This window comes from Zeus faber (genome assembly GCF_960531495.2).
Source record: "Zeus faber genome assembly, chromosome: 17".
NCBI classification, from domain to species: Eukaryota; Metazoa; Chordata; class Actinopteri; order Zeiformes; family Zeidae; genus Zeus; species Zeus faber.
Window position 1 is genome coordinate 8,073,098 of NC_137204.1, and position 22,498 is coordinate 8,095,595.

Here is a 22,498-nt window from a genome sequence, read left to right on the forward strand (position 1 = left end):
ATTTTTATATTCTAGGGTTTATGATCTATGTGGAGTAGGGAAAAAAATTGGAAAATAAAAAAAAAATATTTGAAAAATAACTTTTTCTCCACTCCACGTAGACCAACGAACACTGGTATTGGTATTGAGACGTGTATCAAGATTGGAAATGGAAAAATGTGGATCGGTGCATCTCTCTATTGATGTGTGATATGATATAACTTGAACACACACCATGAGATGTTCAATGTCACAGATTCTAAGCAATTTAGATGCTGCATGATTTAGTCTAACAACATTTGTCAGACAGACAGTATGTTATGGAGACATAGAGTGGATTCTCATTTATGTTAAAGGGGACCCCATTATGCTCCTTTTCAACAAGTTAATAACGGTCTCTGAGGTCTTCAACACGTGTTTTTCAAGTTTGTTTTTTGCTGAAAATACCACTAAGATTTTGCATTTTAAAATGCCTCTAAAACATCCTGCTCCAGTTCGCTCTGTTTCAGTGGTTGGAGCCACCCTCCTGAGGCCCCTAGTCCTGTGAGCCAATGAGGTTTGAGCATGGCTTTTGGGTTCCGTTGTATTTAGTCTGTAAACTTTCACTCATTTCACCTTATGAGTCCACCAAAATCTGTTTCTGATCATATATGAGGCTGGAAAGTAGCAATCCAGTTTCTGAATCTTCACTCATATTAGATCTACAAGGCCTCATTTAAAAGTTTGTTCCGACTTAAGTTGCCGTGCTTCAAGCTTGTGGAGGACACCGCACCGGTACACCACATGCAGGGATTTTTTTGTTTCATGTTAATGTCAGAAAATACAATTAAAATAAATACATCTATAATAATATTTTTATTGGTTTTGTTTGGAGAAACGCACAACGGATCCTATGCCACAGCGTGCATATATAAATAAAAAATATAAACCTTTTTAAAAAAAGCACAGCAGAAATGTTTTTTTTTTTTTTTTTTTTTTTTTTTTTTTTTTAATACTTAATTTCCCTCGTCTGCAGTTTCTTCAGACAGTTGGTATTAATTCCTCTTTCTTTTAAAAGATTTGTGCTGAACTGTGAAACCAACAGAGCAGTTCCTGGCGGCACTCGTTATTCTCCAGCCATGGGTGGAGTTACACAGATAGAGGGCGGTTCTAATTCTAATGAAGCCCCCACTTGACGTAGGGAGGGGCTTCAAATCTGAACGGCTTGTTGAATCACGTTTTCTGAACTGACAGCTCACTAAAAACTGACTGGGTTGTCTTATTTCACAGTGTGTGTGTTAGTAGGCCTATCTGACTCAAATGCATGTGCACAAGCACTGAAAAAGTGAGTTTTTCACAATAGGTGCCCTTTAAATAATTTAAATAATTAAAATTTAAATAATTCAACCCATTTCACGTCTGAGCAGTATGTCCACTTTCATTTTAGGTGTTTGATTTGTTTAAGCTTTTCTGGCTGAAGTTTTTATTCTGTTGTTGGTGTAGTTATAGTTATTGGCCTAGATATAGCGATATGGTGCATATTACCGTATTTGCACAATCTCCAAATGCAAAAGCTACACATTGATTATTTTAACACTTTTGTGGTTTTTAAAGTGAATTATCTAATGCTGCCCCCGACTGAAGGTTTTCCTAGTCGACTATTAGTCGTCAGTTCAAGCCATTATTCGACTGTTGACAGTCGTTTGTTTGTTGCACGTTTATGATATTAATTTAATCATTTAAATATGTTTTGAGGAGTCAGAAAAGAGTTCTAGGGCTGAGAAATAATGTTATAATCAACATTGTCAACACGGTGCTACATTGCTGATAAATACAAAACCTAATCACTAGCTTTTAAAATATAAATAGAATTTACAAGCGCTGCGCGCACAAAGTGTGCCACCTGTTAATAAGACTGGTTTAATATAAGCTTGGTTAAAGTTATTCGGCCCTTTATCATTTTATTAATATACACTTTTAAATTACATATTGACATCATTTTCACTGAAACGCGGCGTACGGAAGATCCTTTTTACCATGTCGCGTCCCCTCATTAGGGACCCCTCATTGGGCGCCTCATTGTGGCCGCTTCCTCGCTGCTCCTTTCCCGTCCCCGGCCCCCTGGGGCACACTGCCGGCCCACCTCCACCCTGTCCAATCAGGGCATTTAAAATAAGATTTGGTTATTGAAGAGTGTGATTAACTGTTTCAAATGACTCTTATAATGTATGCAGTATTTTTATAATATACTCATTAGTTTTTCAGACTTTTAGACAAGTTGTCCAGTCTAAGTTTAAACTTCCGTTTGAACATCAGGGAAATTAGTCCTTAGGAACATCCCTATACTGAATGTTTGAACAACCAACAAGGGGACCAAACATTTTGTTAATTGTGTTGGTGTTGCTGATAAATTAATTTCATTTACAAGCGCTGCGTGGCACACATGTATGAAGGGAGCCACCTGTTAATTACCATCAAAAGCTGTAATTATTCGACTGAATGTGTCAAAACAAATAGCAAGGAGACGGAACATTATTTTTTCTTAAAATTTGTTTCAAATTAAAAGCCCTCTCGCGTTTCATACACAGCTCCAGCCATATAGGTTTTAAGGTTAATTTTGACAGGGCACAGCTCCTGAATGGAGTTTTTCTTTTTTTTTTGTTTTGTTTTTTTTCTCCCCCTGCGACCAACTGACCAATCAAAAATTTGATCGACTAAGACTCTTCTCATCTACTAATGTTTGGTTACCTATTTGGGGGCAGCCCTAAATAATACTAAGAACTGGCATTAAGTCTAATGTAGTTATAGAGGCGACAAAGTGCCGTTTGGAAGAACTTTGTGGAACTGAATTCCCTTTTCATCTTGCTGAAGTGCTCTTGGGTAAAACAATGATCAAAAAGCTTAAAAGTTGAATGAACTTCATTTATAGTGTAAGCAGCAAATCTTTAAGCAAAGTAAATAACAGCAAGCTATTATTAGTTAAAATGACACCGACCCCTTACAGTAAACATGATCGGTAGCAACCTCTAGTGGATCCCAGAGGAAGTTCATCTCCATCTTCAGAAATCTGTTCATCCTTTTTTTCATATTTTTTTCGACACCACCCTCCTTATGTATTTTTGAAGTTGATGAATTCTCTGTCTTCTGAAATAAGATTTTTACTTGGGTACAGGAACATTGAATAAGTTTCCTGATAAACTTGTTGTTTTTTATATGTATTTTGAATGCACAGGCTTAAACGTCAACGTAAACTCATGACTGCAGATTGAGACTTAAGGTTGGGAATAACACACGTGATGTGTTGTATTCCCTCACTGTCATATTTAGCCCAGAGGGTGATACTTTCCTTTTAAATGTATCTGTTGTTATCAACTCATTTAATCGGATCAGAGTCATTGTGAAGTTGATCTTATTATAATATAAGTAAATTGTGTATCGATATAGAGGTTTTCACTGGAACTGGGCCAGTGTGTTTGGCGTCATGCCAAATGCACTTTTGATCTTGGGATGCAAGAGAAACTCAGTCAAAATCAAAGGGAATTATTAATGAATCTCTATAAATAGGCCTTTTAATGAAGGTTCTGAAACAAGTTTTTGTCTCGTAAGTTAGAATGTAGAAGTTGTCGCTCTTGGTCATTCGATAAGTTCAAGGTATGTTAAATGGTTGAATGAAACCGTTTTCCAAAATATGACAAATAAAACTTGCATTCTTCTTTTGCAAGAGGATGCGTTAACGTACTGTATGACATAATTGATATTGCAGGTGATGCAGTTGAATGGATTGATGTATGGAATATTGGATGTTCTCATTGGTGTGAACTTAAGATGTTCAGTGATGAGTCATGATCTTACCAATTTTGATATATTCTACTTTTCTTTTTCCTCATTCACAGAAGGAGTTGAGCCTTCCCAGAAGAGGCAGCTTGTAAGTATCCCCAAATCTCATGAAAACTTGTCATGTAATGTCTCTCAGTTAAACATGGAATAGGATAACGGGAACCTTCAATTTCTTCACTGGTGATTCAATAGTCAATCATCCGAACACTATGAAATTTTGATAAGCAACTTGAATCTTTTTATTACCAGTAAATAACTAAATCTTTCTAAACATCCCAGTGATGTAAGAGCGGTTCCTTCAACCATTTAGTTATTAACTCAAAATAATATGGGGTCAGAAAAGCAATAGAACAAAGGTTTATATTTTAATAATACTATCTGATTATGATTGTTCATGAAGATTGTTGAGACGGAAGCATTTGAGGCATTCAAGCTGGGTTTGTACTATTTTAATAATAATAATAGTAATAACCTTCATTTGTAAAGCAACTTGAGTGCTTTACATTAAAAGAAGGCCATCAAATGTCACAATAAGAGCAAAGCAAACAAGCAAAATGTATTTACAAAGCAGAATAATAAAATAATTAAAAGAATGCAATACATTAGAAACAGGGTAAGAATAACCTAATATACAGAATTGAATTAAAACAAAAAAAATCTAACCAGCAAAATGCATTTAATCAAAAAGGGGCTCTATTGCCTTGTTATATAACCCTGATGAAGGCAGGGTTTCATTTAATTTAGTAACAAAGTGTTTCTTTAGAATCTCTATTGGTCTTTGAGAGTAGCTGAACGTTTCCCGCTTACTTAGCGAAATCAATTCAACACATAAGAGGCATAGTTCACCCTGATCTCAGATGATGCTGAAAAGGCCACAGTAAGCGCATTGCATCAGATTGGTTTTAATATCTGTGGCTCTAGTATCCAGAGAAAAGCTGGGGAGTTCATACCCGAAACAGTTGTCAGGAAGTAGATTCACCTTAGGCAATGTTGTTTGATAAAGGAGTTTTCCTCGACTACGTGGTTCATCCAAAGGGTGTTTATAGAGTTAAACTCTTCTGTAGGTTGATATTGTGTTGGTATTTCATGATGATGATCTTGTGTCTTGAATCTTCCGAAATATTCTTTCGAACTTAAGTCCAGATGCTCTGTATTTTGCAATCCCTTTTAGCCATTTACATCTGAACACTGTCCTCTTCCTTCAAGAAAGAAATTTTGACACATTTGAGTGACACATTTCATACCGTTCTTGGCTACATTTGTGATTGTGGAGTCTTGATGCATCCATCTCACATCCATCAGAACTTGTTTATTAAAGACAACAAAGGGGCGGAGGTAAGTTGCTGCTTTGGAGACTGCAGCGGGTACATTAAGAGATTTTCCTCTGCAATTCAACTTTTGTCAATTTCTCAATGTAATGTTTATTTGTGTGTTGAGTCCGTCTTGTGGGTTTATTTTCAGCTTGAGTAATTGTAGATGAGTTGTTTTCAAATCTATTGATAGACTGTCCTCAGCCACTGGAAATCATTTGCTCGGCCCCACTCAACGTCAGGAATATCTCATACGCAAATCCAGGTTACCCAATGATACCGAACACATTTTGTGACAGTTTCCAGATTATTTTTCCATTTATTTATTTTAACACAGTTGGTGTCGACAAGTTTAAACTGAAGTTCCCAAGGCTTCGCTGTTCCCCTTCAATGGCCATAGCTTCATGCTTAAGAGGATATTGACGTAGTTCTGCTTCATGGTTTTCTGTGGAACCTTGAAACCTTACATTCTAGTGGATATAAGATGTGAAGTATTATATTATATGAAATAAGTTTGTGCTGAGCCAGCTCCTATTTGATTCATAATGATATGAAGAATCTTTTTGCTTATAATTACTAAAAACTATCATGGCTCACGTCATTCAATACATTTGATTTTATTCAATATTAGAGTAAAGTTGCTGTTGCTTCATGTGTCCTGGATCACTCATTCTCAAAGTGGGGTCTGAGAACCCCCAGGGTTCCGTGGCACTTCATCAGGAGGTCCGTGAATTATTTTTTGTTTGTGTTCTTTGAAGGGGTACATCTTTTAATTTTTAGAAACATAATATTTTTATGCAATATTGTATATCATTATCTTCTTTGAGACAAACAAATCCCGCCATGTGCACCTCCTCGCCACCATGTCTCTCTAGTACATTTCTCTTGATTTGTGTTTGATATTTTGTGTCGCTACAGTGTTTCATTGACAATTTAAATGATACTACACTGAACACTTTTGAGACATAAGTGAAGGGGGGTCCTGTGTTAATTTTCTCTCATAGGGGCTTCTTGATTGGGGGGAAAAAAATTAGATGATTAAAATTACTTTAAATATCCTAAAATATGAACAATGGCATTGAAATACTGTCTACTCTTTGGTTTAATAAAAAAAAAAAAAAAATGTCAGATGAAGTAAATATCACGTGGTCATCAAAGCGGGTTATATTGAAGAGAATAAGCGGGTCAACATCAATAGCTGCTTGATTCCCATCTACATACGTGCGCGCTAACCACATTTGTCACGGTTTAGAGCGAACAATGAAATCCTTTCAGAAAAATTTCATACCTTTCTACCGAAAAGGGTGCAGTGAAGGGCAGACCTCTATAGATGCATCGTAAGTATCCCCCATGTCAAGAGATACTGTATGAGTTTCACCCAGATCTGGACAGATTCCATACATAACAATGATAAAACTGAATCATATCATCCGGCGCTGATGGTATAGGTGTTGACGATGGGAGTGGGAGGTGGGAAGGATGCAGGGAAAGTGTGAATGGAGATTTGTTTGACTCTGTCCAGCATAGTTCCTTTCTAGTTTCTATCTGCCCTAAACTTTAATTTATTTTTCCATTGCTTAGAGGCAGTGATTGAAAAGTGTTTCCAAAAGCATTCTACGATATTTAATTTGGTAATTCTATACCTATCCGTGTCCATTTTAATAAAATGGGCAACAGAACTTTTAGTTCAGCAATCTTTTTTTGTATTGCATTCATTGCAAATCAAAGCTTCACTTATTGTCATAGCTTTTCTCTATTAAAGCAGATGAGCTATTATTTACAGAGCTCTTACCAGGTCTTTGAGGTGTTTTCAGAATACTGGAATATCTTGCAAATACAGTACACCCTTTTGTGCTGAAGTGCTTGAAAAGTCCTTGAGAAAATGCAATAATTGAAAAGCTGTGATATTCCCCCTGGTTTTGTTATTCAAATCATAATGTAATCTATTTGTTTTTTCCCCAGAATCGTTTTTATGATAGATTATGCCAGGGGAATGTACATTTAACAGCATTGTTGGAAATGGACACTTGTTATAGTAGATCACAATCATTGTGCTCATCACAGTACTTGAAAGTCCTTGAATTTCATTTTGTAATACCAGGAAAAATAAACTGCCTTGGATCTTGGTTCTGTTACACTTGGACACATCTGATCTGGTTGGCTAGAGGGGAGCGGATTGAGGTGTTATTAGTTAATAAACACCATGGGTTATCATAGAGCGCTGCAGAAGGCTGAAAGATGTTATAATGATTTTAACAGACCAGCATTACTCCTGAACTGCACGAAGACACGTGCGCTAAGACCAATCTCCTTTGCTTTCTGGAGTTTTCGTGAGGCGTGCGCAATGCTTCAGACACCAGTGTTTTGTCCCATTTATTTTATATATATTTTTCCTGCAGAGTGACAGTGGCACATTTCATCTTGCCTTTTCAGGATGACTTCACCTCTGTAGCAGCATCACTGCATCACACCGTGCACGTGTGGCTTGTGTTGGGATCGGTCCAGGTGACGGCAGAAATTAATATACATAGATCTAGTGCATGTTATTTGACATGGCGGGGGGGGGGGGGGGGGCAGCAAATCTGCAGCTGGTGGAGGAGGGTGGGAGGGAGGAGAGAGAGAAAGGAATGGGGGGGGGGTTGCGTGAGCAGGGGGCGTGTGCTAGGGGAGGGATGCAGGGGGCTCGGATGGTATTGTCCTCCCTCCTCCCCCCATGCCCTCTGCAGGAAACTGACGTCTCCTCCAACAGCCTCAAGGTGGAACAGAGGAGGACCAAAACAAGAGCAATCCCCCCCCAACCCCCAGCCCCGGCAGAACCACCCCCCCCACCCCTCCCATCCCTGTTACCATCCCTGTTTTTTAGGGTAGAGAGAGAAAGTAGTCTGCCTCACCACTCTGTGGTACAGGGCTCTGGCTCTTTGTCAGGCAGGCGGTGAACATCATAGCATGTCTACAACAGAGCAGTGCAGCGCAGTCCAGCCATGAAAGCCCAGCGTGAGAGGCTGAGGATTCCAGGTCTGACGCTAGAGTGAGTATTCTCCTCTCTCTTTATTCTGAACCAGGCAGGGGGCTGACAGCTCCTCTGCAGTGGCCATCCCCTCCATGCTTAATTTTTCTCTCTCTCTCTCTCTCCCTCTCTCTCTCTCTCTCTCTCTCTCTGTCTCTCTCTCGCGCGCTTGTTTTCACTGTGGGGAACGTGGCTTTGTGCAGCGTTAGCGTTAGCATCAGCATCAGCAGCATCTGCAGTATCAGGTCTCATGTCAGACCCTTCTAAAGCAAACATGTGCTCGCTGTCTGCACGGGTTGGTGCGCGTCTTTGTATTTGAAGGTGGCGTGGGAGACCCAGATTGATAGATTGGGTATTTACCGAGGTATGCCACAGCTGCAGTATGCTTATCAGACATTATAGAACATGGACCGTTGCACATACGTGTCCCTGCACGTTGTAAACAACTCACAGGGGCTTGTGGTCATGATCAGTTATTTGCAAAGCAGAGAAGGCCTCTATCACTTCAATCAATCAGACAATAAAACACTATATAATCAATCTTTAGTTCAGTCTTGCCAATCGGCACGTGCAGAGAAACTTGCATTTTGCTTGTACATTGATTGATATTAATGGTAACCATGACCATGAAATGTTTTTATTTCATAGACATCAAGGCATGTGTTGTGGTTCACCTTATAGGAGGGTTTTATTACATTCAAGGAAAAAATAGTCATTTATAGAAACAAACTGATAATGATAAAAATAACTGAATTTGAACCAATGCATTTATATTTTTGTTAATAAGGCATTGTGTGTCATCTATAATGAATATATAGACAATTTCTTCTTTGTTTTTAGTTTGATTTTAGACCACCAGAGGGTGAATCCATATTGAATGGTATTCGTATGTACTGCAAGACCCATGTCTTGCCCTCAAACGTGATTCAGATTTGTATGTATGTATTTATTTATTTATTTATTTTGACAAAGGCTTCTGCCTCAGTGTCATGTCTCACCATATATGTTAAAGGATCACTATTTTTTATTTTTTTTACTACATTTAAATTGCAGCCTCACACCGCGGAGTTTGAGCCCCACTCCCACTAGCCCTTGCAGTCCGTGCAGCCCTCTGCACGCGTTTCATTTCTGGAGGTAAGCCCTTGGACTGCGATTGTGTTGTGTTGAACTCATTTGTAGGAAGCTCCTGCTTGTGTGGAAGCCTGAGTAAGCCATTTTTTTTTAGCATGCATCAATCTCGACGCAGTACATGCAGTTGAAATGCGGCAGGAGTGATGGGACCGGACGTATGGTCTGCCGTTGGAATGGAATTTGACAAAAGAGGAGAGCTTATATAATGTTCTTAGTGCCCCCTTCCCCCAACTCTGCTCTGTGGTCGGGCTTATGCTTCTCTTTCATCTGCTAAGTAGGATTTGTGGCATTTGCAACACATCAAAGTGGTAGATATAGTCCCAATCTGTCTGGATACCACACAGATTGGTTCATTTGAAAGGCTATCATTTATAACCCATCTCTTGTATTTGTGGTCATTAATTACATTTTAACGAAGTCCTGCTCAAAATCGTAACATTCCTGATTTCCAGACGATTCTCCAATGGTACATTTAATACTTAAAATATGAATAATAATATAAAGGCTGTAATATTAATGTAAAAAATGCTGAATTGACCCGTCAGGTCATCTGGCAGCTGATGGACGTCATGACTTCAAAGGCAAGCTTAGTCATCCTGTAAGTGCTTGGGGAGAACTGAAAAGTGGAATGGCATCCCGTGTTCGGGTATTGACTTATGTTGGCAGTTCACAATGCGCTGAAGGATTCTTTGCAGGAAAAAAACATTTTCCCCAAATCTGTCTTTGATTATGCGGTTTAACTCATTTTTATACTGTATAAATAGAATGATTATGGTGACTAAGCTTGAATCTATCTTGCTTCATTGAATATATAAATTCTGATGGCGAGGTTGTTGCCCGGTATCTCAAAAGTGTAATATGTAACTTTTCCCCATTATAATGTCTTCAAACGACTAGACCTATGTTATGTATTTTTTTTGAGTTGTGTACTTGCATTAATTATTCCTTAATTATTTTCTACACTATTCAAACCCAGAGACATCCATAATTTTAATATAGGTAACGGTCCGTTTTATTTGATCGCCTTTCAATGGCGTCATATCCCCTTTACCCCTCTACTTGCTATAAGTAGAGGTTGCTCCGGGGCAACAAGGGGAAGACCATGTGAGGAGGGGACTCGAGAAAGTAGCCAACATTAGCTAGCCACTGTATTGTACTATTGTTTGTATTGCTCTACTATTACTACTCCTATTACTAATATACTGCTCTACTAACTATTGTTCCATGGAGCACGATTATTTATTGCCATTTGCACTTTACGGGGACATCAGCTACAGAACGCAAAGAAAACATACAGGTGAAGACACCAACTCCCATGTTACCACACACATTGTCAAATAGGACAACTCAGTCAGATTTTGTGAGCTGTCTATTTTAGAAAACATGTTGTGAAACAACCCGTTCAGATTTGCAGCCCTTTCCTATGTCAAGGGGGGCTTCAGTATAATTAGAACTGCCCTCCGTCTGAGAGTAGCTCCACCTACGGCTGGAGAAATAAAACACCAGCACAAATCTTAAAAAAAGAAGAAGGAAAAAAAAAAAAAGAGGAATTAATACCAACTGTCCGTGAAGAAACTGCAGATGGTGGAAATGTAAGTATTTAACAAATAATTCTGTATTTCTTTCTTAAGAAAAAAAAAAAGTGTTCACTTGATAATCTATAGGCTGCAGAGCACGATCTGCTGTGTGTTTCTCAAAACAAAACGTAAGTGATGGCTCTTAGCACTGGCTTCTCCTACTTAACAACTCAGTTTCTTTTGGCATTTATTACGGTCATCAGCCAAATCCCTGAGGTTCTTGACTCTCATAATGCACTTCCTTAGTTCTGCCCATAGAAGATCCTGTGGTTCCATTCATGGCCTTCATCCATGGTCTGGTATTTTGGGAAATGTTACACGCTCACTCCACATCGTTGTTAATGCAGATATCCTACTTGGACTGTAAATCTAGCTTCAACTGTATGCATATGTTTCTAGAAGGATGAAGCTAAATCATTGATTATCTATTCAGAGTGAATGCAAAACCTATTGCCCTGTTGACCAATAGGGAGATCTTTCAAAATAATTTAGATTTCCAGACCTCAACAGTGTGTGTCAATAATTTCATAATTTAAAGACACCCTACAGTTACTGGGCAGGGTTATAAGGGGTTTTATTTAATTTCTTCATTGAATACTGACTCCTTCATAATGGGTGGAGGAAACCTAATCACAATGATTGAGCAAATCATCACAGATAAACCCATTAAGCTTGATAATAAAGCGTGAGACAACATTCACAAAGTATGTTTGGTCATTTAAAGGCAAAACACACCACTGGAGGTTATATTGTCATCACTGATGCTTATTGAAGACTTACTGAGTTGATAAGATCAATAACCAAATGAATGTAGATACAATTATTCCCTGTGTATAAGATATACAAATATTGTTAATAATTAATTTTTATGTTTCACCTCAGGCCCTTCAGACTTACCCCTAACTGCCTACTGTACAGACATAACAATAAATAGATGATTCTATATTTATAGTAGGGATGCAACGGTACTGTGGGCCCAGGGTTTGGTATGTATCACGTTTTTTGGGCCGTGGTGACTGTACGGTTTCAGTATCTTTATAAAAAGGTGTAAAAAAAAAAAAAAATAATAATTTCATAGTAGTTTCTATAACGCTCAGTGTGTATGACTGTCGGGGGATGGGGAGACGGGGGTTTAAGTTCATTGTTGGATTGTTTGCATAAGTTAATGTGATTGGACAGGAGGTGTCCAGGATAGTGGGTAATTGGCCCAGGTGTCTAGGGGACGGGTCCCTGCTTGAGCGGGAGTGTCTGAACAGAAGTTCGTAATAAAAAGGGACACGGCCATCTCAGGGGGTTATTTTTGGACGCCTTGATTGATTGCACTCTTCACAAAAACATTTTTATGTCGTTTTATTTTGTGTTTCTATGGACGAGGCTTGCGTAGCCTCGCGCAGTTGAAGGGCAAAAAAAAAAAAGACCTCTCCCGCAAAAATAGAGAAATGCCGTGCAGACGCCATAGGGCTGATGTGGCCAGTGGAGCGCTAGCAGTCGATTCGATAGGAAGCATGCACTTACGCCAAACTTGCATACTCTGCGCCAACTCGTACTCTACTGTACCTTGCTTGTTATTATCAATAGACATTGTGGTTGATAGGTAGGAGTGCCACGGATCACAAAACTCACGGATCGTATCGCGATTGAGTCACGGATCGGATCATTTTTCAGACCAGCCAAAAAAATTTTAACTAAAAGGAGACAAATATAACTTTGCTTTCTATTTATTCTGTAAAACACTTACAGCAAGGATTCATAACAAACAAACAATTTCATGAAAACCGGTTCAGAATTATGCGAGTTACAGTCTATTAGGTCGACAAGTTTGCATCTGTCAATACACATTGTATGTTGGTATGATGTTTACTAGCCGATCTTGACCGCTCCAATATGGTGGATGAGCAGACGCAAAGCGGCAACATTTGCTTCCTGATATGTTGTGAAGTTACCCACTCACTGTGCTTCAGAGTAAAACACAGCACACATCTGTCTTGTCTCTTCTTTTCACTGCAACTCTGCATCCAGATTTATAGAATTATTACTTTAAAAAGTAACAGCGGCAGTAAAACTGTACTTCAGTATGATGGCAAAATTTTGAAATTGATTCGCGGTTCACATGCGAGCCGAACCGTGGGGTGATCTGCGCGGATCAACTACGTTTCGTTACACCACTATTGATAGGTGGCTACCATTTATTTGGGTTGGTTGGCAGAAGGTTCCATGGTAATGGATTGGCTTGTATAAACAAAGCGATTGTGCTACAGATCTTGGCAATTGAAAAGCCTTTTTCTTGTATGAGACTTGTGAGAATGTAGGGCTGGGCGATGAAATGAGCTAGATCATTTTCACGATAATGTCTTAAGATGGTAACAACGATAAATTTATAAAATATATTTTCGTTTTTTGAGTCAGTTTTCCTCTACCTACAAAGACATGACAGGAACAGCCAATCATAGAGCAGAGAAACAACCATGTGACACAAATAGCCAGTCGTCTGATCAGTGTTAGGGTCCAGGAGCACCGGGGCTTCCTCCGCTCTCTCCTTGGCCGCGCTGCTCTCTGGTCGGGCAGCAGGGATGAGGCCCCCCGGAGCTGACGCGGTGGGTCTTTTGCAAACGGCCAGTTCTCTAACTCGCCCTCTCCCAACCTAAGCCTAGGGTGGCCCCCATCCTCCTGACACAGTCAGAGAGCATCCATCGGCCCACTCCAAACGTCCCTGCATGTAATCACAGGGTGCAAATTTGGGAACTTTTTGGACTGCTCTCTGACAACAATATATTTGATATATTTAAATGTGTGTTTATAATAAATATATATATATATATATATATATATATATATATAATTTTTTTTTTTTTGTTTGTTTGTTTACATATTGATTTTTTTTTTTTAAATGTATTCCGTGTTTAACGCATTATTATAATTATTATTAATAAACATACTAGTACATGTCAGTTTAAAATTTAAGTGATGCTGTCGCAATGCCCTGAAGCCCCGCCCCCCCATTGGTTCACTGTTCATTGAAAGTTTATAAATATTACACTGGTCGCATGTCCAAAATGCACCAAATTTGACACCACCTCCTTGGGTCCCCAGCATTACGCCTGCCAAGTGTGAAGTAGATGGGGATGACCAGTTGGCCAGTCGGCCCAATCAAAGGGCCGACAGTCATTCCTTCCTTTATAGCTAAATATTGTGATAATTATTGACATCGATCAATATAAAAAAATGTATATCGTGATAACATTTTTGGCCATATCGACCAGCCCTATGAGAATGTAATAGGGTTTCTGGGTGACGAGGAATGGCATAAGAATGAAGCAGTTGCGATGACCTGCAAGCAAGCAGGGCCTTCACGTGTAGTTTCAATACTGTACACAAGTTATTTCATGTCTAGGTGCTCCCAAGAGAACAGCTTAGACTCAAAGTCGATTTATTGTGGAAACACTGATTCCAGTTAAAAAAAACAATGGCGTCCTGGCAGACTTAGCTGCCGTTTAGTTGGCAAGTCTGGCCAGCTAAACTCAGGGTGTTAGACGTTTAGATGAGAGCATTGTGTTTTTTCCCTCAGCCATGGCAACTGCTGCACAGCACGCCTTAACATGCTGCCCTACCCATGGATTGCTTAACTCCAAATTCACACATAGTTGTAGGCTGACAAAGTAAAATCCAACAATGAAGTGAGAATTGTGCATATACAGTAGATGGCAATACAGTGGGGCAAAAAAGTATTTAGTCAGCCACCAATTGTGCAAGTTCTCACACTTAAAAAGATGAGAGAGGCCTGTTATAGTCATCATAGGTATACTTCAACTATGAGAGACAAAATGAGAAAAACAAATCCAGAAAATCACATTGTCTGATTTTTAAAGAATTTATTTGCAAATTATGGTGGAAAATAAGTATTTGGTCAATAACAAAAGTTCATCTCAATACTTTGTTATATACCCTTTGTTTGCAATGACAGAGGTCAAACGTTTTCTTTAAGTCTTCACAAGGTTTTCACACACTGTTGCTGGTATTTTGGCCCATTCCTCCATGCAGATCTCCTCTAGAGCAGTGATGTTTTGGGGCTGTCGCTGGGCAACACGGACTTTCAACTCCCTCCAAAGATGTTCTATGGGGTTGAGATCTGGAGACTGGCTAGGCCACTCCAGGACCTTGAAATGCTTCTTACGAAGCCACTCCTTGTGTGTTTGGGATCATTGTGATGCTGAAAGACCCAGCCACGTTTCATCTTCAATGCCCTTGCTGATGGAAGGAGGTTTTCACTCAAAATCTCACGATACATGGCCCCATTCATTCTTTCCTTTACACGGATCAGTCGTCCTGGTCCCTTTGCAGAAAAACAGCCCCAAAGCATGATGTTTCCACCCCCATGCTTCACAGTAGGCATGGTGTTCTTTGGATGCAACTCAGCTTTCTTTCTCCTCCAACACAAGTTGAGTTTTTACCAAAAACTTATATTTTGGTTTCATCTGACCATATGACATTCTCCCAATCCTCTTCTGGATCATCCAAATGCTCTCTAGCAAACTTCAGACGGGCCTGGACATGTACTGGCTTAAGCAGGGGGACACGTCTGGCACTGCAGGATTTGAGTCCTCTGGCGGTGTAGTGTGTTACTGATGGCAGCCTTTGTTACTTTGGTCCCAACTCTCTGCAGGTCATTCACTAGGTCCCCCCTTGTGGTTCTGGGATGTTCGCTCACCGTTCTTGTGATCATTTTGACCCCACGGGGTGAGATCTTGCATGGAGCCCCAGATCGAGGGAGATTATCAGTGGTCTTGTATGTCTTCCATTTTCTAATTTTCTAATCTAATTGCTCCCACAGTTGATTTCTTCACAACAAGCACACACCTATTGCAGATTCAGTCTTCCCAGCCTGGTGCAGGTCTACAATTTTGTTTCTGGTGTCCTTTGTCTGTGAAAACCAGAAATCTTGCTTGTTTGTAGGTGACCAAATACTGATTTTACCGAGGAATTTACCAATTAATTCATTAAAAATCCTACAATGTGATTTCCTGGATTCTTTCCCCCCATTCCGTCTCTCATAGTCAAAGTGTACCTATGATGAAAATTACAGGCCTCTCTCATCTTTTTAAGCGGGAGAACTTGCACAATTGGTGGCTGACTAAATACTTTTTTGCCCCACTATATGTTTGAGAGGGCTCAATTTCCAAAGATTTTACCTTTTCTGAACAGATGTCTGGTCTGTTTCGATCATGAACAAGGTCATGGCTATGGTGGCTTCCAAGCTTCAAAAGGAAGCACAGTTTTCGTAGCCCTTTCATTTAAAGTGAAGCTGTCAAGCTCGTCCATGCTGGAGGCGGTTTAGGGCAAAGCGTATCTCTTATCTGAACATACTCATGGAAAAGCAAAGAATTTCCATTTCAAATAAGACCTGCTTAATAGGGTTGACCCAAGGGCTTTGGGAAGGATGCCAGCTTGTGAAGCTGCATCTGCTTATATGATGCAGCACCACTCTGAATCACATGCCCCCCCCCCCCCCCACCCGTGCCCTGTGCTGTGAAATGGTAGATGCCTGTTACATGATATGGAGCGTGCGTGTGTGCGTGTGCGCGCGTGCGTGTGTGTGTTTTTAGAGGGAGCAAAAGCAAGGCAAAACAGTCAGCTCTAGAAAGTGTCACATCCTAAGCACAGCGGAAGCTTCGCAACAACCTGACCCAGCTCGCACAACCCTCCCTGGATTTACCGTTTTATTTGAGGACAGGAGAGGACACGGCGTCCTCGCTCTTCTGATGTCTTTATGCCGCAGCTGGCCGCAGCTGGCCGCAGATGTGCCTGTTCAGAACGAGCTGCGACTGAAGGAGGAGAGGTCTCCTAGCAGAGCTCGTCAGGACTTTGTCGGAGGGCGGGTTGCCCCGGCTTTGGACTTCTCCTCGCCCGGTCCTCTCAGGCCACCCGCGCACCTTCCTCTCTCCGGAGGAGGATGGTATGACCTCCACACTATGTCCGACTTCAGTTTGTGGACCGCTTTGTCCAACTTTAACATGCCGCACTTCTTCAGTGAAGCCCGTCTCCGGCGGTCAAAGAGGTAACCTCTAAAAGGCTTTGGAATTTGATTTATGAGTGCTGGATGTGCCCCTATTTGTATTTTTCAATACAGAAGGGAAATGGATGAGAACAATAGGCATTCCATTTCAAGACGTTATTCTGGACCAGGAAAGAGAAGTAGTTTTATCATGTTTAGGTCATCCAAGATGCCTTTGGAGAACAATTTGAATCATAGGATCTGTGCAGTCCTTGTCTTTAACTTTGCTTTGTAAGCTTACTGTATACCAAAATGCTATTATGTGGTTTTTAGGCATACTTTTGTGGTTCTGTGTGCTACTGTTTTCCATTTTATTCAAATTTCTCACATTTGGCATCAACCTGGAATGAATGTTTTTTTGTTTGTTTTTTTTTCCTTCAACGCTTTGGTCTAAAACAGTACGTCTGATCGATGACTACGACAATGTTCCAACAATGTAACCTAATAGATGTAGGCTTAAAGTTTTTGTGTAGGATTAGGTTGCAGTATTTCCACAGCCCATATCACTAATACTATTTTTAATCTGCGGGCTGACCCATTTTATGGTAGTGAACCGCTTAACATAAAGTACTGTCTTTTAGGACGTTCAGAACTACGGTCTGATAACCAAGACCATTTTAATCAATGAAAGGTCATGTTTGATGTTTTTGATTGTGAATGGTATAATGGATGATGTCCAATAGGGCTGAGGTGTATCTGCGTTTGGGATGCAGTTTAGACATGTTTAACGGCAAAGTACAGACAATGGGAAAGGATTCATTGAACAAAAGTGCAATTATGTCCCCTCAAGGCACTTAAAGGGTTTCACTAGATCATAAAACATTGATACTTTTTGACATGGGTTTGTAATAAATCACCCAATGTTTCTTATATAGAGAATGATATAAGAAGCAATGGAGGATGGGTGTTTGCGGCTCCCTTTCAATTTGATTTTGCAATATCTGGCTACTAAGTTGTTTTATTTTTTAGTTTTTTCTTAATTTCAGAAATGCTATGATAGTAGGTCATGGTTAACTTCTCTTTCCCTTTAAACAAATATCTGCCGCACTTGGTATTGAAATTTCACATATTTACCCCAAATAACTGCAGGTACAGTGTCTTGGCCTGCCTTTGTCCGGGCAGTGTTGGAGTGGACTTAGTTCTGTTTGAAGCTGTCATCTTCTGATAGGACAGGAAAGCACACGTAACACAGCGAATTATCATGACAGTGAAGAAATTGTCAAAACATATTAATATCAAAATAACTCCTCTCCATTACTCAGTATCTGTATTTAACACACTTATCTTTTGGCCATAGTTTTGTATGTGGTGCCTATTTGGACTAGGATTTAATGTTTTTATATGACGTTGGGTTTTGTCTGAAGTAAAAATGTCAGGTGCAAGGGAAGAAAAGATCTGTTTTTGCTTTTATTTCAGTTAACATAGAAAACCACCTTAAGACTAATCTTGAGGCTAAAACAATAACATTTTTAGTATTTTTTTTTTTTTAAGATTTAAGATATTATAATCAATGCAGAAACACCGTCTCTAATGCAGTTCAACCATGCATCCTGAAGCGTCAACATTTTCTGTTTTCAGTCAGAAAGTGGGTAGATTTGAAGTCATCGGCGAGACGGTTTCTCGTGGAGTGCGAATGAGCCCGGCCAACCTCATATGGATCCTTTCCAGGAATCTCACATCTGCGCTGCAGTAACACAACGCTGGCCTACTTTCTCCCTATCATCTTTGCCAGGGGCTTCTTTATCCTCTTTAAAGCTTTTTTAGACAATCATGTTTTTTTTTTTTCTTTGTTTTTGTTTTTTTTCCTTTTCTTCTCTCCTCGCCACGACAGTGCCATTCCTAACAAAGCTCAGTGTCGCGTCAGACGTGACTGCTGCCCTGCTGGAGCTGCAGAAAATCTTTTTTTTGTCTCTTCCTCTCTTTCTGTCAACTCTGATCGCCTTGAGTGACGCTCGACGGTGGAATAAAGGGCGTGTCGGCACAAACGCGTTGAGAATGAGTGAAACCGGCAGTGCTGCGATTGGACAGCAGGGCGGCCTTCTCCCAGTTGAATCCACCCTGAGAGGGTATAAATAGATGTTATTAAATCGGATCCTGTTCCATGGAGCACCTGTGTACCAGATAATGTGTACGGCTGGCACTCCCCTTCCACGGGTTCAAAGCCTGTGATGGAATGATGTGAGTCCTGGGTCACCGCCTGGATAAGCAAAGATCAACCAAGCCCGTTCTACTTTACTTGGTACTTCGTTAGTTGAGTTGGGATGGGCTGAGCAAATAAAGGTTATAAATCTATATCTCTTATGTGATTGTTGGATCAGTATTTCAAAGCAACATATCACACACAAAAAGTAATGTAATTCACAGCATATAATTGTTAAAACATTGAATCCAGATCATAGTTCCAATTCTTTTTAAGTGTTTTGTATTACGACTGTTATTATTAATACTAATAATAATGCTGTTTATAGTATTAATAATAATATTTATTGATTGAAATTGTGGGGCATATATATATATATATATATATATATATATATATATATATATATATATATATATATATATATATATATATATATTATTTTGTGAAAGTATATGTGTGTACACACACACGGCTGGTAGAGCTCCAATAGTGGACTAACGGTACGCCATTAGTCCACTGCACTGCAGTTCAATACTGCATATTGAACCATAGCTGGTGTACCGAACCGTTCCATAACATACTGTGTACTCTTGCATCTATTTATCAATATTGTTAATAGTATTCATAATAATTAATATTATTATTTTGTGAAAGCGTTGGCATCTTGATAATTCGGTTGAGTACTGTGCGTGGTTTGTCTGGCATTTGATTTTGGGCTTATTCCTGACCTTTCATGGCTTATGTCATTTTGTCATATCCTCACACTTGTCTTGGTTCCTCACCTAATGCCAAGGACACACTACATGACTTTCAAAGTCACCGGATCACTGTACTGTTCAAACTATAATACTTTGTCTTGCGATCGGGTATGTTGAAGTTGTTGTGGTTTGCACATGACATGAGTGTTTGGCGACATGGGGTCACACATTTCAAGATCTTTCACCAGGAGAAGTCTCCGAAAGCCTGTCGCGTCTCCAAACGACCTTTTTGTCATGAAAACACGCGCTAGAAGTGAGGGAAGGGGACGTGAAGGGGAAGTGATGCGATACCATGCGCGGGACAGGATTTTTGTCTGCAAGAAACGAGTGGTTCAAGTTGTTTGATTATGTATAACTTATAACTTATAAGATAACTTAAAATAAATTAAATTAATAAAAAATTTAAGTAATAAATATCATTTATAACTTATTATATTAATTGATTACTTGTTTGGTCTGTAAAATGGTGAAAAATGTTGATCACTTGATTTATTTATAAAATATCCCCTAGCCATGTTGTAGTTGTTGTTGTCATGTTCCATGTAGTTCTGGCTGCGTTTCCAGTGCAATTCCGTCCCTCCTTCTCAACGACTCCTCGTTGCATGACTCCTCGACAGGACCAGATATTTAGCCTACTTGATATCTTCCGGGCATCTGCGAGGCATTCACGAGCTCTCGGCGAACTCTCTGATCACGTCTTCAACAGTTCACATAACCAAATCGATGCTCACTTCCGTGAGCAACGATAGACTGGGATCTGGGGCTTTGGTTGGAGATCTCCAAAAAACTGTCTGAGTGGAAAATCTGGCCAAAATCTGAACTCTGCATAATTTGTTCTGTTAGTGTTGACATTGATTGACTAGTTAACTTTGCTTTTATCTCTGCATTTTTTTGTATGCAAGGCAACAAATGCCTATTTGGGAAAAATAGACAAATTAATTTGTAGATGTTTATAAATTAGCAGGAGCAATCTTTTGCATTCTGTCATTAGGCAATTTTTTGATCTGGAAGTAGATGGGATGCCATTTATATATATATTACATACATTCATATAGGCCCAACAATTAGGTATGTGATCAGAGAGAGAGAGAGACTAGAAAAATGTAGACATGGCAGTTAAATTGTTTTTAATTTGTACACTTTGATAGTTTATATGTAGATCTGTACAGTAAATACAAATAATCATATGTGCTACAGTGCAGATGCCCATGTACACACATTGCACCTAAAACGCTCTGTCTGTCTTTCCCTTTAACTGTGCGTCACACTGTGCTTTTCATCAAAGGTCTTCTTTTTTCACGGTTAGCGTCTTTATTTCAATAGTTTTGGTCCATATAAGGTTCATGACTTAAATTATTAACAATGGTCTAATAAAATATTGAAGTTCTGTGTTGGCACATTCTCCTTTAGCTGTCATTTAGCTTTGACCTTGAAAATAATCCACACAGCATATCCCTGCTCCGAGGTCGTGAGGGTCCAGACCATCAATGTCTAAAATAAAGCGCCTTAAAGTTATTTTTCTCCCATTAAGACATAGCTTACATTTGTGATCGCGTTTTGTATATTATAATGTCATGTATAATATATTTTTGTCACAAAATTGTTTTCAGATGTTGTCTGTGTAAATATAAGCTTTATTCAAAATGTCCCCACTCTACTTTGAGTAGTTTTCAGTGTTTAGTGTTCAGTGTTTTGTTTAATTATCCTCCAAATGGATGTCCTGCCCTTGTATAGGTGCTAAAGGGAACGTTATTTAACGACTTAATGACACCATGAGGCAGTGTTGTGAACTTCCAATACGATGGACAATTTTGCTGGATCCCATTTACAGTTTGTGTTGTATGTTGATTTAAGAGGAATATTCCTGGAATGTATTTGAGTAGTATGGTTCCGAGCCTGATGTTTCCTCTCCGTGGTTTCACAGCTGCAGAACAAGCAACAGGAAGAGTTTGATCGGAAGCGGTCAGTCCTCAGCGCTGCCACGACCCCATTCCCCCCTCTCATCGCTCACTGGTAAGGGCGGGATGTGTGGCTCATCATCAGGGTTCTTACAAGGTCCCTGAGGTGCTTGAATTTCATCCTCAGAAATGGAAGTACTGGAATGCCTTATAAAAGTAGCCCCTTTTGTGCTGATATGCTTCAAGAGTCCTTGAAATGCAAAATGTGGTAATTGAAAACCTGTGATATTTCCCCTGGTTTGTCCTTGAATTTCATTTTGTAATGTCAGAATGAACCCTGCTTCATGTTAAATTAGACATTATCATCATTATTATTTCTGTTATCTTATTAGGCTTCAAAGCCCTGCAGGTGAGGCTTAACATGTGCTAGAGCGTCTAAAGTAGCCTGGGAACCAGATGAATCTGTGACCTCATGTTTAACTTGGAGAATACGTCTGGCCACCCTCCCATTTAAAAAGATTTCCACCCGACCTTGCCAGGGTCGAGCCAGTCACAACTCTTTATCTAATATGGGGCAGGTTTGATATGATGACTATCCAGAAAACGGACCTTACCAAGATGGCTGCCGCTGATGTGGAATGGTCTGTTGACTCATAATAGCATTAAACCAACTAGATGGTATATATCTTATTATAAGAAAGATGTGTTTGCCGTACTTCTCACAGTAAAAGTCGGTAAAATTTATCGACTGACTCGCTCAAGCCACGTCACAGGTTTTGTTGCTCTGATTGGTTGTAGGTCTATCCGCTGCTCTGATTGGTTGTAGGTCT

General features: G+C 39.6%; 1 protein-coding gene across 1 annotated transcript in view; it reads left to right on the top strand.

Moving 5' to 3' along the window:
* The window catches only part of mast4 (microtubule associated serine/threonine kinase family member 4), a 75,542-nt gene that overhangs the window by 29,579 nt on the left and 23,465 nt on the right, over positions 1–22,498 (top strand). Inside the window, exons 4-6 of the mRNA XM_080017952.1 lie at positions 3,852–3,883; positions 9,166–9,246; positions 21,695–21,783. Of these exons, the coding sequence (XP_079874078.1) occupies positions 3,852–3,883; positions 9,166–9,246; positions 21,695–21,783 (202 nt within the window). The remainder of the gene's footprint in view (positions 1–3,851; positions 3,884–9,165; positions 9,247–21,694; positions 21,784–22,498) is intronic.